The sequence below is a fragment of the Somniosus microcephalus genome, chromosome 7 (genome assembly GCF_052327205.1).
Source record: "Somniosus microcephalus isolate GS21.2 chromosome 7, FLI_Smic_1.0, whole genome shotgun sequence".
Lineage (NCBI taxonomy): Eukaryota > Metazoa > Chordata > Chondrichthyes > Squaliformes > Somniosidae > Somniosus > Somniosus microcephalus.
In genome coordinates, this window is record NC_140993.1 from 27,775,702 (window position 1) to 27,795,031 (window position 19,330).

General features: G+C 45.0%; 1 protein-coding gene across 3 annotated transcripts; it reads right to left on the reverse strand.

Moving 5' to 3' along the window:
• Window positions 1-5,841: 5,841 nt before the first annotated feature.
• tubb5 (tubulin, beta 5) lies at window positions 5,842-19,101 on the reverse strand. Of its 3 annotated transcripts, none has more exons than XM_085992338.1 (5): window positions 18,960-19,101; window positions 18,285-18,393; window positions 17,968-18,078; window positions 13,345-13,491; window positions 5,842-7,171 (listed from the first exon to the last, which is right to left on the reverse strand). In XM_085992338.1, exons 1-5 carry the CDS (start codon window positions 19,014-19,016, stop codon window positions 6,105-6,107), a joined length of 1,491 nt encoding a protein of 496 aa, XP_085848464.1. In that variant the 5' UTR covers window positions 19,017-19,101; the 3' UTR covers window positions 5,842-6,104. The 3 variants fall into 3 exon arrangements, with proteins under 3 accessions (XP_085848464.1, XP_085848466.1, XP_085848465.1); XM_085992340.1 differs by lacking the exon at window positions 18,960-19,101 and adding an exon at window positions 18,785-18,938; XM_085992339.1 differs by lacking the exon at window positions 13,345-13,491 and having other exon boundaries at window positions 18,960-19,100.
• Window positions 19,102-19,330: the final 229 nt, after the last annotated feature.

A 19,330-nucleotide genomic window follows, 5' to 3' on the forward strand; every position in this document is an offset into this window, starting at 1 on the left:
CTTTTTTTTGTGTCATCTGCGAACTTACTGATCATACCTCCTACATTCATATCTAAATCATTAATGTACACTACAAACAGCAAAGGACCCAGCACCGATCCCTGCGGTACACCACTGGACATAGGCTTCCAGTCACAAAAACAACCTTTGACCATCACCCTCTGCCTCCTGCCACTAAGCCAATTTTGGATCCAGTGTGCCAAATTGCCCTGGATCCCATGGGCTCTTACCTTCTTGACCAGTCTCCCATGTGGGACTTTGTCAAAAGCCTTACTGAAGTCCATGTAGACTACATAAACTGCACTACCCTCATCCACACACCTAGTCACCCCCTTGAAAAATTTAATCAAATTGGTTAGACATGATCTCCCCCTGACAAAGCTGTGCTGACTATCCTTGATTAATCCTTGCCTCTCCAAGTGGAGACTAATTCTGTCCCTCAGAATTTTTTCCAATAATTTCCCTACCACTGATGTTAGGCTCACTGGCTTATAATTCCCTGGTTTATCCCTACTACCCTTCTTGAATAATGGTACTATGTTGGCTGTCCTCCAGTCCTCTGGCACCTCCCCTGTGGCCAGAGAGGTTCTGAAAATTTATTTCAGAGCCCCTGCAATCTCCTCCCTTGCCTCACAGTAGCCTGGGCTACATCTCATCTGGGCCTGGGGATTTATCCATTTTTAAGCCCACTAAAACCGCTAGTACCTCCTCCCTCAATACTAATTTGTTCAAGTATATCACAGTCCCCCTGCCTGATTTCTAAATGGGGAGAGATTGCAGAGCTCTGAGCTGCAGAGATATCGGTGTCCTAGTGCATGAATCACAAAAGGTTAGTATGCAGGTACAGCAAGTAATTAGGAAAGCTAATAGAATGTTATAGTTTGTGAGGGGAATTGAATACAAAAGTAGGGAGGTTATGCTTCAGTTATACAGGGCATTGGTGAGACCACATCTGGAGTACTGTGTACAGGATTGGTCTCCTTATTTAAGGATGAAAATGCGTTGGTAGCAGTTCAGAGAAGGTTTACTAGACTAATACCTGGAATGGGCGGGTTGTCTTATGAGGAAAGGTTGGACAGGCTAGGCTTGGCTTGTATCCGCTGGAGGTTAGAAGATTGATTGAAACATGCAAGATCCTGAGGGGTCTGGCCAGGGTGGATGTGGAGAGGATGTTTCCTCTTGTGGGAGAATCGAGAACTAGCAATCACTGTTTAAAAATAAGGGGTCGCCCAGTTAAGACGGATGAGGAGAAATTTTTTCCTCAGAGGGTTGTGAGTCTTTGGAACACTCCTCAGAGGGCGGTGGAAGCAGAGTCTTTGAATATTTTTATGGCAGAGGTAGATAGATTCTTGGTAAGCAAGGGGGTGAAAGGTTATTGGGGGTAGGTGGGAATGTGGAGTAATCAGATCAGCCATGATCTTATTGAATGGCAGATCAGGCTCGAGGGGCCGAGTGGCCTACTCCTGCTCCCAATTCGTATATAAAAGCTACTGTTCTGGAGGTAATTAACCTGTAATTGGATCAGTGGCAACATCACTAAGCTGAGTCAAACAGATGCATTTCCACCTCTCCCACACAATGTTTCACAATCTATTAGTTTGTTTCTCTCCTAACCCTCCTACATACTATGCAAGTAACATCAATCTACTGCGTATTGTGGGAAATAAAGATTTTCCTTCTCCCCCTCATTTATTTCACAGCCATTCTAACGTGGATGTAATGTTGGTAGTAAGTGGCAATGGGGTAAGATATTTTAATAGAATACTCCTTCAAGATCACATCTGCTTCATTATCTAAAGAACTTTATAATTTTGGAAATAACAGAAAATGCTGGAAAAACTCAGGCGGCCAGGGCAGCATCCACAGAGAGAGAAACAGAGTTAACGTTTCAGGTTGATGACCTTTTGTCAGAACTGGGGGGAAAAAGCAGGAAATGGAAAGCAGGTTTAGGGGCTGGGAAAAGGGAAGGTCAATGATAGGATAGAAAGCAGGACAGATTAAGAGATATTCAAGGTGAGAGGCGGTGGTAATGGGACAGGTTAAGGAACAAAGGAATAAATACATACTTTGGTTCTGTCTTCACAAAGGAGGACACAAATAACCTCCCAGAGATGTCGGGGAACATAGGGTCTAATGAGAGGGAGGAACTGAAAGAAATCAGTATTTGTAGGGAAATGGTGTTAGGGAAATTGATGGGATTGAAGGCCGATAAATCCCCAGGGCCTGATAATCTACATCCTAGGATACTTAAGGAAGTGGCCCTAGAAATAGTAGATGCTTTGCTGGTCATCTTCCAAAATTCAATAGACTCGAACAGTTCCAATGGATTGGAGGGTAGCTAATGTTACCCCACTATTCAAAAAAGGTGGTAGAGAGAAAACACGGAATTATAGACCAGTAAGCCTGACATCGGTAGTGGGGAAAATGCTAGAGTCCATTATAAAAGATGTAATAGCAAAGCACTTGGAAAACAGCGACAGGATCAGACAAGTCAACATGGATTTACAAAAGGTAAATCGTGCTTGACTAATCTACTGGAATTTTTTGAGGATGTAACTGGTAGAATAGATAAGGGAGAACCAGTGGATGTGGTGTCTTTGGACTTTCGATAAAGTCCCGCATAAGAGATTAGCGTGTAAAGTTAAGGCACAAGGGATTGGGGCAAGGTACTGGCTAATTGTAGGAAGGAAACTTAGTAGAACTCAAGGTGGATATACACCACTGGTGGTATGCACCATCAGTCTGTTAAAAGAAATCAGAGAGGAGATAGCAGAGTCCTGACTGCAATTTTTCAATCTTCCTCAAATATGCACATTGGTTACTCTCCACTTCCACAACACAATGTGACAACCGAATAACTGTAGGCTGGTTAGTCAAACATCATTTGTGGGGAAACTCTTATTAGAATACATAATTTGACATAAATTAGTAAGCAGTTAGAAATGTATAGATTAAGACCAGTCAGCACAGATTTAAGTCGTCACATTTGACAAATTTAATGAGTTTTTTCCTGAAGAAGTGACCGCTTTGGGTAAATAACGGCAATGCTATTGAGGAAGTGTGCATGGATTTTCACAAGGCATTCGGTAAGGTGTCTCGTAAGAGGTTGGCTGGAAAAATTCAGGCATGTGGTACAAGGGGAAATACAGCAGCATAGATAGAGAGTTGGTTGGCGTATAGGAACCAAAGAGGGTGAATGGGTGTTGCTTGGACGAGGGAAGAGTTGGAAGGGGTGTAACCCGGGACTCTGCTGGGCCCACTTTAGCAGGTTTTGCAAACAGGAAGGAGGACACAGGATAGCAGAATGGAAAGATAGGTGGCTGATGCAATCTCATATGGATAAGTGTGAAGTCATACATTTTGGGAGAAAAAAAAGCAATGGGAAGATACGTTCAGTTCAAATCATCCTGGAAAGTGCGACAGCGAATAGATAATACAATAAAAAGGCCAATAACATTTTGGATTTTATAAATGGGACATAGAGTACAAGACTAAAGAAGCAATGATTATATACAAACCATTGGTAAGGTCACAGCTGGAGTATTGTGTGACTTTTTGACATCCTTTATAGAAAGGGCATTAAAGCCATACAGCATGTTCAGTGTAAACTTACCAGGGATTGGAAACTTAAGGAAAGACTTGAGAAACATGGACTATTTCCACTGGAGGAGGGAAGGCTAAGAGGAAAGTGAATTGAGATTTATAAAATTATGAGCAAATTGGGAAAGACTATTTCCTCTGTTTGAGGAGTTGATGATGAGTCAATAATCATCAATTTAATTTTATCACAGAGGGAGGAAAGAGGTTAGGAGAAATTTATTTCACAAAGGATTGTTGGATCATGGAATGCTATGCCACAGGGATTGATTTAGGTCGAGACCATTGCTTATTATAAAAAGGGAAAATTTAATCAATATTTGAAGCAGAGAAAGATACAGGACTGTGAAGAGAGCACAGGGCAGTGAGATTAGTTTGGCTTTAGCACAGATATGATGGGTCTAATGGCCTCTCTGTGCTGTAAACTTCTAGCGTTCAAAAAAAATGGGAAAATGAAAGATAAAATGCACATTGTGGATTAAGTGCCCATTATACTTATTGTGGGACAGGCTACTGGACCTCAGGTTTCTACACAACGTTCCTTAAAACCTTCAAATTTTAGATCTTAACATTTAGGGAGGTGCCAAAGTCGTCGAGATGCTATCCTTTGAAACAAAAAAAACAAAGAATGTTGGTAACACTCGGCACGTCAGCCAGTATCTGTGGAGAAAACAGACAAGACGGGAAAAAAACAACCTCACGCCCAGAAAAATAGAAGCTGTTTTTAAAAACAACAGAAAATGCTGGAAATACTCAGCACGTCAGGCAGCATCTGTGGAGCGAGAAACAGTTAACGTTTCAGGTCGATGACCCTTTGTCAGAACTGGGGGAGCAGAGAAATTGAGACGACCGATGTCACGCTGGCAGTTTGCAATGAAATGATCGAGAGGTTAAGAGGCCAGAGGGAGAGGGTCCAGGTAGAACGAGAATTCTGAAAACAGGAGAAAGGGTCAGCTGTGCGGGGGGGGGGGGGGGGGGACTCCTGGCCAAAGAAACGAAGGCGGCAGAAAGAGAGCTCAGCATCGTGCCGAGCTCGAAATTCATTGGGGATGAAGCGCAGGCCTTTGTTGAGGACGGATCGTTCAGGGTCAGAGTGGGGAAGGTCAGAGGGGATAGTGAAAACACAGCAGAGGGAGAGATTGGAAGAAGGGATGGGGTCAGAGGAAAGCGATGGGGAAAGGTGGTTCCAGAGGGGTGTTCGTGTCCAAGAGCTGTTGAAGCTTGCGATCCTTGACACCTGAAAAGAAGAAAAAAAGTTTTGTTAAAGCGCCGGATGAGGCGAAGGATGAACTGGAACTGGAGACCAGGACAGCTTTGAGCTAGAGTGCATCGGTGCTGCTGAAGAGAGCGGTTGAGTGTTCATGTGGCGGCGCATGGCATTCAGCGTGGATCTCAGGATACGTCGAGAGCAGTGGTTCGAGGAATGCTGAATATCTTGGAGATATCTCTAGTCCTGGCTGGATCCAAAACACGAAGGGTGGAATTTCAGTTGGAATCCATGTGGAGTAAGTCGGAGCCGGAGACAGTTGCTGAGGAAAGATATGTGGCTGTGAAAGCGAGTTCTGGTCAATACCTGATCAAACACGAGAAGGGAGACAGAAAGCAATGAAAATGAACAAGGTAAGAGACAAACAGAAATCCTGCCTGAGAGAAGAGCAGAACTTCAAGGTGGGCATTCTTAGAAGTGGCAGTGAATTAAACAGTAATACAAAGGCAAAGTACTGCAGATGCTGGAAATCTGAAATAAAAACAGAAAATGCTGGAAATACTCAGGTCAGGCAGCATCTGTGCAGAGAGAAACAGAGTTAACGTTTCAGGTCGATGACCCTTCGTCAGAACTGTTTTTAAAATCTTGCCGTGCCCCACCCCCCTTCCCTTCTGTTCCTTCTTAAATGCTGTTCATCTGTAATATTTCCAGTTCTGAGGAAGAATCATAAAATGATACAGCATAGAAGGGAGGCCATTCGGCCCATCGTGGTTGTGCCGGAGTCCCGAGCCATCTTGTCTGTTCGCGCTACAGATGCTGCCTGGCCTGCCAAGTGTTCTTGTTTCAGATTGCCAGCATCTGTAGTTATGTTGCTTTTCGTTCAGCCTTTGAAGTAATTCGGACACCGCCTTACCAGCTAGTAACGCAGCTTTGCTAGCAGGTTACCCAGTTCTTCACCGAGACAGTTGTGTGATGTGAGGGAGCTGGTAAAAGACAGCAACATTCTGAGACCAAGAAATAATTAATCTTGCAACATGAACGTTGTAGCATTTTAATAAGTTCAATCTGTAATACAAAAACCAGTTGCCATCTTATTTGATGATCAAGTTATTTCCAATATTTATTCTGAATTTTTCATTTTCTTATAGTTGTTAATTATATCAAAAGGCACATCAAACAGGCATTGGGTGATAAGACAAAAGTAGTTTTAACTTAGAACATTATATCTTATAACCCAGAAATCTTTTATAAATGTTAACAATGGCAAAATGTTGAAATGTAGAATTGTAGATCAATTGCTTCATTGAGTCTCATCCGGTTCTTCCTCGTCCTCTTCAAAATCCTCGCCTTCATCGGCTGGAGCATCTTGATACTGCTGGTACTCCGATACCAGATCATTCATATTGCTCTCGGCTTCGGAAAATTCCATTTCGTCCATTCCTTCCCCGGTGAACCAGTGCAGGAAAGCCTTTCTGCGGAACATGGCCGAGAACTGTTCTGAAATCCGTTTGAAGAGCTCCTGAATGGCCGTGCTGTTCCCTATAAAAGTAGAGGCCATTTTGAGCCCGCGGGGTGGGATATCGCACACTGCCACCTTGACGTTGTTGGGGATCCATTCCACAAAGTAGCTGCTGTTCTTGTTCTGGATCGCCAGCATCTGCTCATCTATTTCCTTCATCGACATGAGACCCCGGAACACGGTCGCAACGGTCAGGTAACGCCCGTGACGAGGGTCGCAGGCAGCCATCATGTTTTTGGCATCGAACATCTGCTGAGTGAGCTCGGAGACCGAAAGGGTGCGGTACTGTTGACTGCCCCGGGCTGTAAGAGGGGCAAAGCCAGGCATGAAGAAGTGCAAGCGAGGGAAGGGCACCATGTTTACAGCCAGCTTCCTTAGATCTGCATTCAGCTGGCCAGGGAAACGCAGAGAAGTCGTCACTCCGCTCATTGTCGCAGACACAAGGTGGTTCAAATCCCCGTACGTTGGAGTGGTCAGTTTTAAAGTACGGAAACAAATGTCGTACAGCGCCTCGTTGTCGATGCAGTACGTTTCATCCGTGTTCTCAACCAACTGGTGGACAGACAAGGTGGCATTATAAGGCTCAACCACGGTGTCGGATACTTTGGGAGATGGCATAACACTGAACGTGTTCATGATTCGGTCGGGATATTCTTCGCGGATTTTGCTGATCAGCAGTGTCCCCATGCCAGAGCCTGTGCCACCTCCCAGCGAATGAGTGAGTTGAAACCCTTGGAGGCAGTCACAGTTCTCACATTCCTTTCTCAGCACATCCATTACCGAATCTACCAGTTCAGCACCTTCTGTGTAGTGTCCTTTGGCCCAGTTGTTCCCTGCACCCGTTTGTCCTAATAGTCAGAGATAGAGAAAGAATTACTAGCTTGAGCTAATTAATAGTACTATTTACGCTACAAGAGTGCGGACTACTCAATAATAAATCGCAAATGTGTTTGTTTCGCTAAATCATCATGGATTTTCTGTGTAGAAATTCCAACAGTTCTTGATGCATCACTCTCTGCGGTCACCACAACTTTACAACAGCAAAACAGCTCAACTGCCCATCCTTGGCTAACTGTTGAAGTTAACCTTTTAAAACTTGGGTTTTCATGTGTATTTTAACATGGCATAAACAACACAAACAAAAAAGCAACAATGGAATCCCATGTTTAGTCCACTCACAAAGATTCACTTGTGTGACTGATGCTGCCAGCACTTGCGGGGGTAAAGTTGGCCGCCCTACTGTATCTTCTCATACACTCCTCACCTCTTTCGGAGCTCTGACTGCTGGAAAACTGAGTAATTATATACTCTTAACGTTGGGGGCTTTTGAGTGTTGAGCAATTCGGCACAAGTAGTCACGAAATGCAAAAGGCCAAGAAGAACTGTAGGCGGTGGAGGATGAAGAATTGGCCAGATGTACTGGTGTCACTGGCCAAAGCGGTCATCACTTTGAATTTTGTCAAAGGTGGAAAGTAACATTTTCTCAATACTGGCCAGTGAAACCTTCCCCATTCCCTGCCCCAGAGGGCTGTGAATGCTGAGTCTTTGAGTATATTCAAGGCTGAGATAGATAGATTTTTGGACTCTAGGGATGTGGAGATCGGGCAGGAAAGTGGAGTTGAGGTAGATGATCAGCCATGATCTTATTGAATGGCGGAGCAGGCTCGAGGGGTCGTATACCCTACTCCTGCTCTTATTTCTCATGTTCTTATGTTCCCACAATAAATATCACCGTGCATCTGGCCCATAGGACGTATTCTCTATAGACTAGGAATAGATATGTCCATTTTCCACTGTTCCTCCCCCACCCCACCATCCCCCATTGAAATGGAGTACAACACTTGCCTAACATTGGTCCATCCAACAGCTCAGATGGACATTAACAGAAGGTCCATCCAACAGCTCAGATGGACATTAACAGAACTCATCCAGTCTAGACAGGAATTGGAACAACCCTTTGAGTGGCAGAACATTAAGTGCTCTACAGCTTGTAGATCTGTTAAGCTACCTATTTTTACTTCCCAGAATTTGTCACACACCACAGTTCTTTTATATAAATGAAGTTGTGAATGGTTTACTTTGTTTTAAAAATGTGAACACTGGATGACAGCTTCAATTGACACCGAACAACTAATTGAGTAGAACTGGTCGATTTTAGAAGGTCTCTTTATTTTTCTGTTAACCACCCCATCACTTCACAGACTATTTCCCAATTGAGAGGATAAGCCTTTTCAATCAGTCTCTAGAAAATAGCAGGATTTAAAAAAAAAAAAATGTATATTCATTCCTGGGATGTGGGCGTCGCTGGCAAGGCCAACATTTATTGCCCATCCCTAGTTGCCCTCGAGAAGGTGGTGGTGAGCTGCCTTCTTGAACCGCTGCAGTCCGTGTGGTGAAGGTACTCCCACAGTGCTGTTAGGGAGGGAGTTCCAGGATTTTGACCCAACGACGAAGGATCGGCGATATACTTCCAAGTCAGGATGGTGTGTGACTTGGAGGTGGAGGTGGATTATGGATCATTAGGTTCTCAGATTTTCCCAATTTCTGAGAACTTCATTTTTTAAAATTTGTTTTTGGGACAGTACTTGCAAGGCATCATTTATTGCCTATCCCTAGTTGGCCAATGGACACCAAGAGACAACCACATAATTTGGGACTGGGGTCACGTGGGTCAGACCAGGTAAGGGTAGCAGGTTCCCTTCCCAAAGGTCATTAGTGAACCAGTTGTGTTTTTACAACAATCCAGCAGCTTTCAAGGTCTATTTGTCTGGTGCCAGCCCACAAATTATTGAATTTAATTTGCCAATTTGCCACAGTGGAATTTGAACTCACGCCCTTTGAGCTGCTAGTCTAGTATTATAATCACTAGGTTTTTGTACCTATATCTTTAATGTCAGCCATGGCTCAGTGGGGAGCACCCTCACCTGAGTCAGCAGGTTGTGGGTTCAAGTCCCACCCCAGAGACTGGAGCTCATAAATCTAGGCCGACACTCCCAGTGCAGTACTGAGGGAGAGCTGCACTGTCGGAGGTGCCGTCTTTCGGATGAGATGTTAAACCGAGGCCCTGTCTGCCCTCTCCGGTGGAGGTAAAAGATCCCATGGCACTATTTCGAAGAAGAGCAGGGGAGTTATCCCCAGTGTCCTGGCCAATATTTATCCCTCAATCAACATCACAAAAACAAGATTATCTGGTCATTATCACATTGCTGTTTGTGGGAGCTTGCTGTGTGCAAATTGGCTGCCGTATTTCCTACATTACAACAGTGACTACACTTCAAAAAGTACTTAAAATCAAATCAAATCAACTTTTATTGTCATTGTTAGTGCACACGTGCAGTACAACGAAATGTAGGCTTGCGGCTCCCGAGAGTGTACATTTGGATTAAGACATTTAAACATTCAACATACATTTGGCTTGTAATACATTAACATAAACATAACCATAATAAAGTGCATTGGCAGATGTGCAGGCTTTAGAGTTTATTTGTGGAGTTCAGTAGGATGACAGCCCTGGGAAAGAAGCTGTTCCTAAATCAGGTCGTTCGGGTGCGAATGCATCTGTAGCGTCTCCCAGATGGCAGGAGGGCGAACAGACTGTGGCTGGGGTGGGTAGGGTCTTTGATGATGGACCGTGACCTCCGTAGACAGCGTTTCTGGTATATGTGCTCTATGGTCGGTAGCCGGGTGCCGGTAATGCTGGATCAAGTCACACTGGATCAAGTCTACACGAGCATTGTAGACGTTTATAAGGCCATTCCCTGCCCCCACCTTGGGAAGTCTGACCACCTCTCCCTGTTTCTAGCCCCGGCATACAAACCGCTCATCAAGAGGGAGAACATCAGTGAGAACAGTGAAAGTATGGCCAGAGGGGGCAGTATCGGAGCTTCAAACGCACTGATTGGGGCATGTTTGCCCATAATGACATCGAGGAATACGCATCCACAGTGCTATTCTACATCAACAGCTGCGTCGAGGTCGTCACGACCCATAAAAATATCAGGACATACCCCAACCAGAAACACTGGATGAACGGAGAGGTCCGCTCACTGTTGAAAGCACGCGACGCAGCGGCTTACAGTGCAGCTAGGACCAACCTAAAAAAGGGTATCAGGACTGCCAAAAGGAAACAGACACTGCGGATAGAGGATCACTTCCACAACAACTCGGACCCCTGGCGCATGTGGCAAGGCATCCAGTCCATCACTGACTACAAGGGCAAAAACACCAGCCCCCCCGGTTAGCGATGCCTCCCTTCCGGAGGAGCTTAACAACTTCTACGCTCGCTTCGACAGGGACAACAGGGAGCCGGCTACCAAAGCCTTGCCACCCCCGGAAGACCAGGTGCTCACTGTCGACCTCCGATGTAAGGGGTGTTCTACGCGGAGTGAACACACGAAAGGCTGCTGGACCGGATAGCATCCCTGGACGGGTACTCAAGGAATGTGATCAGCTGGCTGATATCTTCACCGCCATCTTCAATCTGTCATTGGCCCAGGCAGTAGTCCCTACATGCTTCAAGACCGCTACCATTATTCCCGTGTCAAAACAAACGGCTGTGACGTGCCTGAACGACTATCGACCTGTCGCACTCACACCCATCATAATGAAGTGTTGAGAGAGACTGGTCTTAGCCCACATCAAAGCCAGTGTTCCCGCCTCTCTTGACCAACACCAGTTTGCCTATCGTGCAAACAGATCAACGGAGGATGCAATCACAACTGCTCTACACTCGGCACTGAACCACCTAGATGGTAAGGAGACCTACATCAGAATGCTGTTCATAGACTACAGCTCAGCATTCAACACTATCGTCCCCAACAAGCTGGCCACCAAACTCTTGGCCTGAACACTTCCCTCTGCAACTGGACCCTGGACTTCCTAACAAACAGACCCCAGTCTGTCAAATTAGGTAACCACACCTCCCCCCCCGCTGACCCTGAACACGGGGGCCCCCACAAGGATGTGTGCTGAGCCCCCTCCTCTACTCCCTCTTCACCCACGACTGTGTGGCTGTTCATGGTTCCAACACCATCATCAAGTTTGCGGATGACACCACGGTAGTAGGCCAGATCACCAACAATGATGAGTCAGCCTACAGGGAGGAGGTCCAGCATCTCGTGAAGTGGTGCGCCAATAACAACCTGGCCCTTAACATCAAGAAAACCAAAGAAATCATTGTGGACTTCAGGAAGTCCAAAGGCGGAAGTCACACCCCCATCCACATCAATGGGGCTGTGGTGGAAAGGGTGGACAGCTTTAAGTTCCTCGGAGTCCACATCACAGAAGACCTCTCCTGGTCCCTCAATACCTCCTCTTTGGAGAAGAAGGCCCAGCAGCGCCTATATTTCCTAAGGAGGCTGAAGGGATGTAACCTGTCACCCCTGATCCTCTCTAACTTTTACCGCTGCACTATAGAGAGCATCCTGACAAACTATCACAGTATGGCATGGCAGCTGTAGCTACTATGACCGGAAAGCCCTGCAGCGGGTAGTCAAAACTGCCAGACTTGATTCGTTGGCTGTAAAGGACTTTGGGACATCCGGTGGTCGTGAAAGGCGCTATATAAATGCAAGTCTTTTCTTTCTAATCTGCATTATCCTTCCAGAAACCAGAATGAGATCAGGAAGTCACCATGTGGGGTAATCATGGGTTATACAGTTTATAACTTATAACAGTTTAAGATAGAGCAAAGGAGGGCAAAGGGCATGATCAAGAGGGGCAAAATAGCTTACGAAAACAAGCTGGCGGAAAATATAAAAACTAACTCCAAAAGCTTTTATAAATATATCAAAAGGAAAAGACTGGTGAAAACCAAAGTTGGTCCATTGCAGTCAGATACGGGGGAATATATAATGGGAAATAAGGAAATGGCAGATCAACTAAATGCATACTTTGGGTCAGTCTTTACGAAGGAAGACACAAAAAACCTCCCTGGGATATCGGGAAAAATAGGGACATTGGCAAAGGAGGAACTGACGCAAATCAATATCTCTAAGGATATGGTGTTAAGGAAGCTAAAGGGATTGAAGGTGGACAAATCCCCAGGGCCTGATAACATGCATCCTAGGGTACTGAAGGAGGTGGCCCTAGAGATAGCGGATGCACTAAGGATGATTTTTCAGAATTCATTAGACTCGGGAACAGTGCCGATGGATTGGAGGGTAGCTAACGTTACCCCACTATTCAAAAAGGGGGGTAGGGAAAAAGCAGGTAATTACAGACCTGTAAGCCTTACATCAGTTGTGGGCAAAATGCTGGAGTCCATCATTAAGGATGAAATAGCGGAGCACTTAGCAAATGGGGACAGGATAGGACAGAGTCAACATGGATTTACAAAGGGTAAATCGTGCTTGACTAATCTATTGGAATTTTTTGAGGGAGTAACTGGTAGAATAGATGGGGGAGAGCCAGTAGATGTGGTGTACCTGGACTTCCAAAAGGCCTTCGATAAGGTCCCACATAAAAGATTAGCATGGAAAATTGAGGCTCATGGGATAAAGGGGAAAGTTTTGGCGTGGATAGGGAACTGGCTGTCAGATAGAAAACAGAGAGTTGGAATAAACGGCTCATTTTCTGAATGGCAGGCAGTAACAAGTGGGGTACCACAGGGATCTGTCCTGGGCCCCCAGCTGTTCACAATTTACATTAATGACCTGGATCAGGGAGTCGGATGCAGCATTTCCAAATTTGCAGACGACACTAAACTAGGAGGGGGGGTGGGCTCAGAGGAAGAGACCAGGAAGCTCCAGAGCGATTTGGACAGACTGGGCGATTGGGCGGATAAATGGCAGATGCACTATAATGTGGACAAGTGCGAAGTTATCCACCTTGGGTGCAGGAACGGGAGGGCAAATTATTATTTAAATGGCAATAGATTGGGAGAGGGGGAAGTACAGAGAGACCTGGGTGTTCTTGTACACCAGTCACTGAAGGCGAGCATGCAGGTGCAACAGGCGGTCAAGAAGGCAAACGGTATGCTGGCCTTCATAGCAAAAGGGTTAGAATACAGGAACAGGGATACCTTGCTGCAGCTGTACAGGGCACTGGTGAGACCACACCTCGAGTACTGTGTACAGTTTTGGTCGCCTCATCTGAGGAAGGATGTTCTTGCCATGGAGGGGGTGCAGCGGCGATTCACCAGGCTGATACCAGGAATGGCAGGAATGACCTATGAGGAGAGACTATGTAGTTTAGGGATGTACACACTGGAGTTTAGAAGATTGAGAGGGGACCTCATAGAAGTGTATAAAATTCTGACAGGTCTAGACAGACTGGATGCAGAAGGAATGTTTCCCTTGGCGGGTGAGAACAGAACTAGAGGACATAATTTAAGGATAAGGGCTAAACCATTTAGGACAGAGATGAGGGGGAATTTCTTCACTCAGAGAGTGGTGAACCTGTGGAACTCATTGCCACAGAGGGCAGTGTACGCCAGCTCATTAAATATATTTAAGAGGGAATTAGATATATTTCTACGGGCAAAAGGGGTTAAGGGTTACGGAGAGAAGGCGGGGACGGGATACTGAATTAAAGGATCAGCCATGATCTCATCGAATGGCGGAGCAGGCACGAAGGGCCGAATGGCCTACTCCTGCTCCTATCTTCTATGTATCTATGTATCTATGTATATTTTAGGTAGAACATCATTTTACAACAACACCAATCAGTTTCGCAGTCCGATACTGTGGAACTGCTGCACTAAAAGGAAAACCGGCAGCTGATTTTTTGTTTTGTTTTGCTGCCATTTGCCGCTTCAGCTCAAGCCAAATGATTTGAACGCCAGACAATAAATCGCAGAGTGTGCTGAATGATGGTGCAGCCACACTGCTGAATAAGCTGAACACTCTCTCAAACTGCTTGCCTCAGCCACACTGCAGCATGTCAGTCAGGCTTTTCAAAAGAGTGGTCTGCTGCTGAAGAACAAAAATGTGTTGAGGTCATTCCAGCTGCATCATCTCATTTTATTGGTCAACTGAAGAGAAGTGCAACCAAAAAGAGTGTGTTTACTTAAACCCTCTGGCACCATTATAAACACATTTTGTAAAATATGTGTTGTTATACACTCTGAAACACTCCCGCCATTTTAGTAGCCATCTGGTTTCAGTAGGATACATTTTGAGACGTTACACTTACATTATAAACAACCCCCCCCCCATCCCTTGCGATCCCATTAAAAAGTCAAGCAAATCTGTAACAGCTGCTGCCTTGAAGTCTCAATTTTAAAAATTACATTCTCAAAATTCAAGCTCCACAGATAAAGGTCAAAGGCTCAAAGTTCTTGCGTGTAAGCAGGGGAAAAAAACCTCGTCTTAACAGCATCATTCCTTTGCGATCATGTAATTTTATCCTCTTATACAGATGCCTATATTTGAAGACAGAAGGGATCTGAAACTCCACCTCCTGAACATCAGTCCCAAGTACCAAGGATACTGTAAATTGGTTCGGAGTTACTCCCTGTGGGCCCCCCCCCGGCCTATAGCCACCGTGTGCAATGTCAACACATCGTGGCCATAACATCATTGGCTGTTAGAAGCTTGATAGCTAAACAGTTTCTCTCCGAATCAGCCAACAGGATAGCATCGTTGTTCAAAACAAAACTGGGCCTCCATTTTCTGCAGAGGAAGCTCAGCTGCTCAGTATAAAAGCAAAATAGTCCCATCGAACTCTTGTGCAACACACCCAGCATAGACTTTTAGGGAATTTCCATCTTCTACATTTTGTGCTAGATTCGCTTCATGTCTTCACTTTGCAGCCCATCAACATTGTACTTAGAAAGCTGAACTTTAAAAAAAAATTGAAATCAGAAATTTATGGCAAAGAAGGAGGCCATTCGGCCCACTGTGCCTTTGCCAGCCAGAGCTAACTAGCCCAATCCCACTTTCCAGCTCTTGGTCTTTGGGTTTAAAGGTTATAAATTGGTCACATGGCAAACTGTGAAATTTAATTCACTTTTATTCCGAATCGAATTTAAATTTGCTGCACACTTTCCTTTAAAACATTCCTACTTTCCCACTTAAGGTACCTGACTGTCTCGTGTCCCCAGACATGGCGCTCAATTAGGCTACACTAATGAAAGATTAACACCAAAAAGATATCGGCGGGATGCAAAATGCTCAGCTTCCGAGCAAGCCTAGACGTGGCAGTTAACCCAGACCATCATTCAAAGCTGGATTCTATTTCAGATTGCTTGGTTGGTGAATCAAGTATTAAAAACAACTTGGATCTTTGTAACTAGAACAAAAGAAATAGCAGCAGTCGGCCATTCGGCTCCTTGAGCCTGCTCGGCCATTCAATAAGATCATGGCTGATCTTCTACCTCAACTCCACTTTCCTGCCTGATCTCTATATCCCTCGATTCCCCTAGAGTACAAAAATCTATCGATCTCAGTCTTGAATATACTCAACGACTCAGCATTCACAACCCTCTAGGGTAGAGAATTCCAAAGATTCAGAACCCTCCGAGTGAAGAAATTTCTCCGCATCTCAGTCTTAAATGGCCGACCCCTTATCCTGTGACCCCTGGTTCTAGACTCTCCAGCCAGGGGAAAAATTCACAGCATTCTGCAGCTTACCTGTCCCAAGCCACATTCAGATATAATGCATGGAAGGAACCATGTCAAGATTCAATTCACCAGACTAATCTTATCTAATGCATACTTCCTCCAAAGTTGCTCACTTCTTTCCCCTGCAGATGGCAATGGTTCCAAAGGAAATAGCAGCATTGCAGCACTTTGACCCCTCGTTAGTCAGCAAGCTATTCAACCATAAGGCATACGAGAGCCAAACCTAATTCCATTCTCACTGTTTCACACATGCGTTCCAGCAGGAGTCACTGGCTAGTAATCAGAGGGGAGCCACAGTCGTTTTCCTCTCCTCATCTCAGGATGAGACCAATTGGAGCACCCTCAGAAACGAATGCAATATAAACAGGGAAACAAACTTGGAAGCTTCCTGTTCTCTCTGGCTCAATGGCACACCAGGCAGCACATATACCCGACCAAGAAGCTGCTCTACAGTCAAACTCAGTTCAAAAAGGAAGCATAATTAATTGAATTAATAGGTCAATTTGATGTAAAAGCAGGTCAGAAATTAAAGGGCCTTCGTCGCAAAAGGCAGCCATTTCCCAGGCCCTTCTGACAGCCTTTGAGCTGATGTCGAGAAAGAGTACAAGAGTGCTCCAGAATGAGACAACCCTTTACACCATGAAATTGGACTGAAATATGTGCCAGTGTGCTCCTTTAATTATTTGTTACCGACCAATAGAGCACATATACCAGAAACGCTGTTTACGGAGGTCACGGACCATCATCAAAGACCCTACCCACCCCAGCCACAGTCTGTTCGCCCTCCTGCCATCTGGGAGACGCTACAGATGCATTCGCACCCGAACGACCAGATTTAGGAACAGCTTCTTTCCCAGGGCTGTCATCCTACTGAACTCCACAAATGAACTCTAAAGCCTGCATATCTGCCAATGCACTTTATTATGGTTATGTTTATGTTAATGTATTACAAGCCAAATGTATGTTGAATGTTTAAAGGTCTTAATCTAAATGTACACTCTCGGGAGCCGCAAGCCTACATTTCGTTGTACTGCACTTGTGCACTAACAATGGCAATAAAGTTGATTTGTATTTGTATACATATTGTTTGATTGGGTGGACATAGAGAAGCTGTTCCCAGTTGTCGAGGGAACAAAAACTAGGGGCCATAAATAAGGTAGTCACTAATAAATCCAATAGGGAATTCAGGAGAAACTTCTTTACCCAGAGAGTGGAGAGAATGTGGAACTCGGCACCACAAGGGTTGGTTGTGGTGAATAGCATAGACGCATTCAAGGGGAAGCTAGATAAGCACATGAGGGAGAAAGATAGAGGGTTATGGTGATAGGGTTAGTTGAAGTGGGGTGGGGTGGGAGGAGGCTCAGGTGGAGCATAAACACCGGCATAGACCAGTTGTGCCGAAGTGCCCGTTTCTGTGCTGTACATTCCATGTAATATTGAAAAGCTAGACTTTCTGCCATCATAGAATCTTACAGATGGAGGCCATTCAACCAGTCATGTCTGTGCCAGCTTCTTTAAAGGCCTGTCCAATTTACACCCTTTACTAAGGTAGTAATGGGGCAGATTTACAGTAAAGGCTGTACCAAGAATTAATACTCTCTGCCAAACACCCACTAAAGCCAATGCAGCCCCATTAACACAAAAACAACTCTATTTATTTATTTGAGGGCATGTTAGTTTTCCAGGTCTCTCAGATGTGATTCATGCATCTGCGAGCTCCGATCATGCGACTTTAATAACACTCTGCCTGCCTTGCTTTACAGCCAGTGGCTCTGAGTAGCACACTCGCCTCTGAGTCAGAAGGTTGTGGGTTCAAGTCCCACTCCAGAGACTGGAGCACAAAAATCTAGGCTGACACTCCCAGTGCAGTGCTGAGTGAGCGCTGACTCAGCCGACAAGAAAAATCGGCCTGAAATTGATTTGGGCGGGGGCTGGAAATTGATTTGGGCGGGGGCTGGAAATTGATTTGGGCGGGGGCGGGGACTGAAATAGACTACAAAAAATGGCAGCGCCTGTGTAATCTGCACATACTGTGATAGGCCGAGAAGGGGACAGATAGATACAAGCGACAGAACACTTACCGAAAATGAAGTTATCGGGTCGAAAAAGTTGTCCTAAATTACCGGATCTAACACTGTCCATCGTCCCCGGCTCCAAGTCCAACAAGATCGCTCTGGGAACATATTTCTGTGCTGAAAGATTGATTGATTTTAAAAAGTTACAATGTATATAAAAAAGTTAGTTACTACATTAAAAAAGTTGCATATGAAAGAACACAAAGAATCCTTGAAAATATCACTTATCCCAGCTATTGTATCAAGAATTTAGATTCCCTCCTCCGTGGTCTCAGGAATCCACGTTTCATACGGATTAATATATTTTTTAAACTGAAACTCACACATCGCTTCGTTGTAATAGACATTGATTCTCTCCAATTGCAAGTGGGAGTCTCCATTGTAATTTCCCTGAGGGTCGATCCCGTGCTCATCACTGATCACCTCCCAAAACTGGAAAAAATAAGATTTAAAAAAGAGAAATTAAATGTAAGTGGAAGCCGGTCTGGATTGGAGATCACTCCCTTCCTGATTTTATGGATCTCCCGCCGCCGCCGTCGGTTCTTTGCTAAAGTTTTGACTGGTGAATATAAATCAGAGAGGGACTCAACGTTGCTTTTCAAAATTGAATTCTGTGGCGTGTATATATATATATATATAGCACGGAGTGAAGACAGCTGTGGAATGGCCCCTTGTGAGGTGTTCAGATTTAGTCAGAGCCACTCCCTGACCCCGGGAATCAGAGGGAGAAATCGGACAAACTTGTTTGAAACAGATTGATACCAAACAAATGACCAAGAGAAACTGCTTCGAGATACATTTCATTTTTTTTTACTGCGCGTACTCTTTCAAATCGATCACCGGAGGCAGCATTGATCTGAAAAGTCCAACAGAACTTTAATAATTAGATTTTTTTTTAAAACAGAAATGCAACAAGCCTTTCACCGCAGCTGCACAGAGCAAGTTCAGGACCCAAGTGTTCCAGACCCTGCAAGTCGTACACCGAGAATTGATTTCACCTTGCTTCCGATTTGGTTTCCACATTGCCCGACCTGCAAGTGGACTATTTCGCGCATTGTTGCCTGCCTGTAAAGCCTCCCCTGGTTTGAACTGTCCTAATTTCCCTCTGCTCCCTGTATCGCCAGGCGCTCTCCGCCCCCGTCTCTTCCCTCTTTTTATATCCAGTCACCTCAGACCAAACCCCCTGCTCGGCAGAGGCGTGACCCGGACCAGATCGTCACCGTCGCGGCGTTTCGCAAGAGCTATTTCAGAAATTTATCTAAAACAAACACCAACACTTCGGCGAGCAGATGTCATCTTCTGTCTCTTTTTTTAAAAAAAACACAAAATCCAGATTTTCTTTTTTTGGTTTTGTTAAAGCTGGCGTCAA

Coding starts and splice junctions, on each gene's coding strand:
- tubb5 (XM_085992338.1), bottom strand. CDS start 19,016: ATGCGCGAAATAGTCCACTTGCAGGTCGGGCAATGTGGAAACCAAATC. Junction 18,394..18,959: donor GAAACCAAATCGGAAGCAAG/GTGAAATCAATT, acceptor TATTTTTTCCAG/TTTTGGGAGGTGATCAGTGA. Junction 13,492..17,967: donor ACCCGATAACTTCATTTTCG/GTAAGTGTTCTG, acceptor CTCTCCTCATAG/GTCATTCCTGCCATTCCTGG.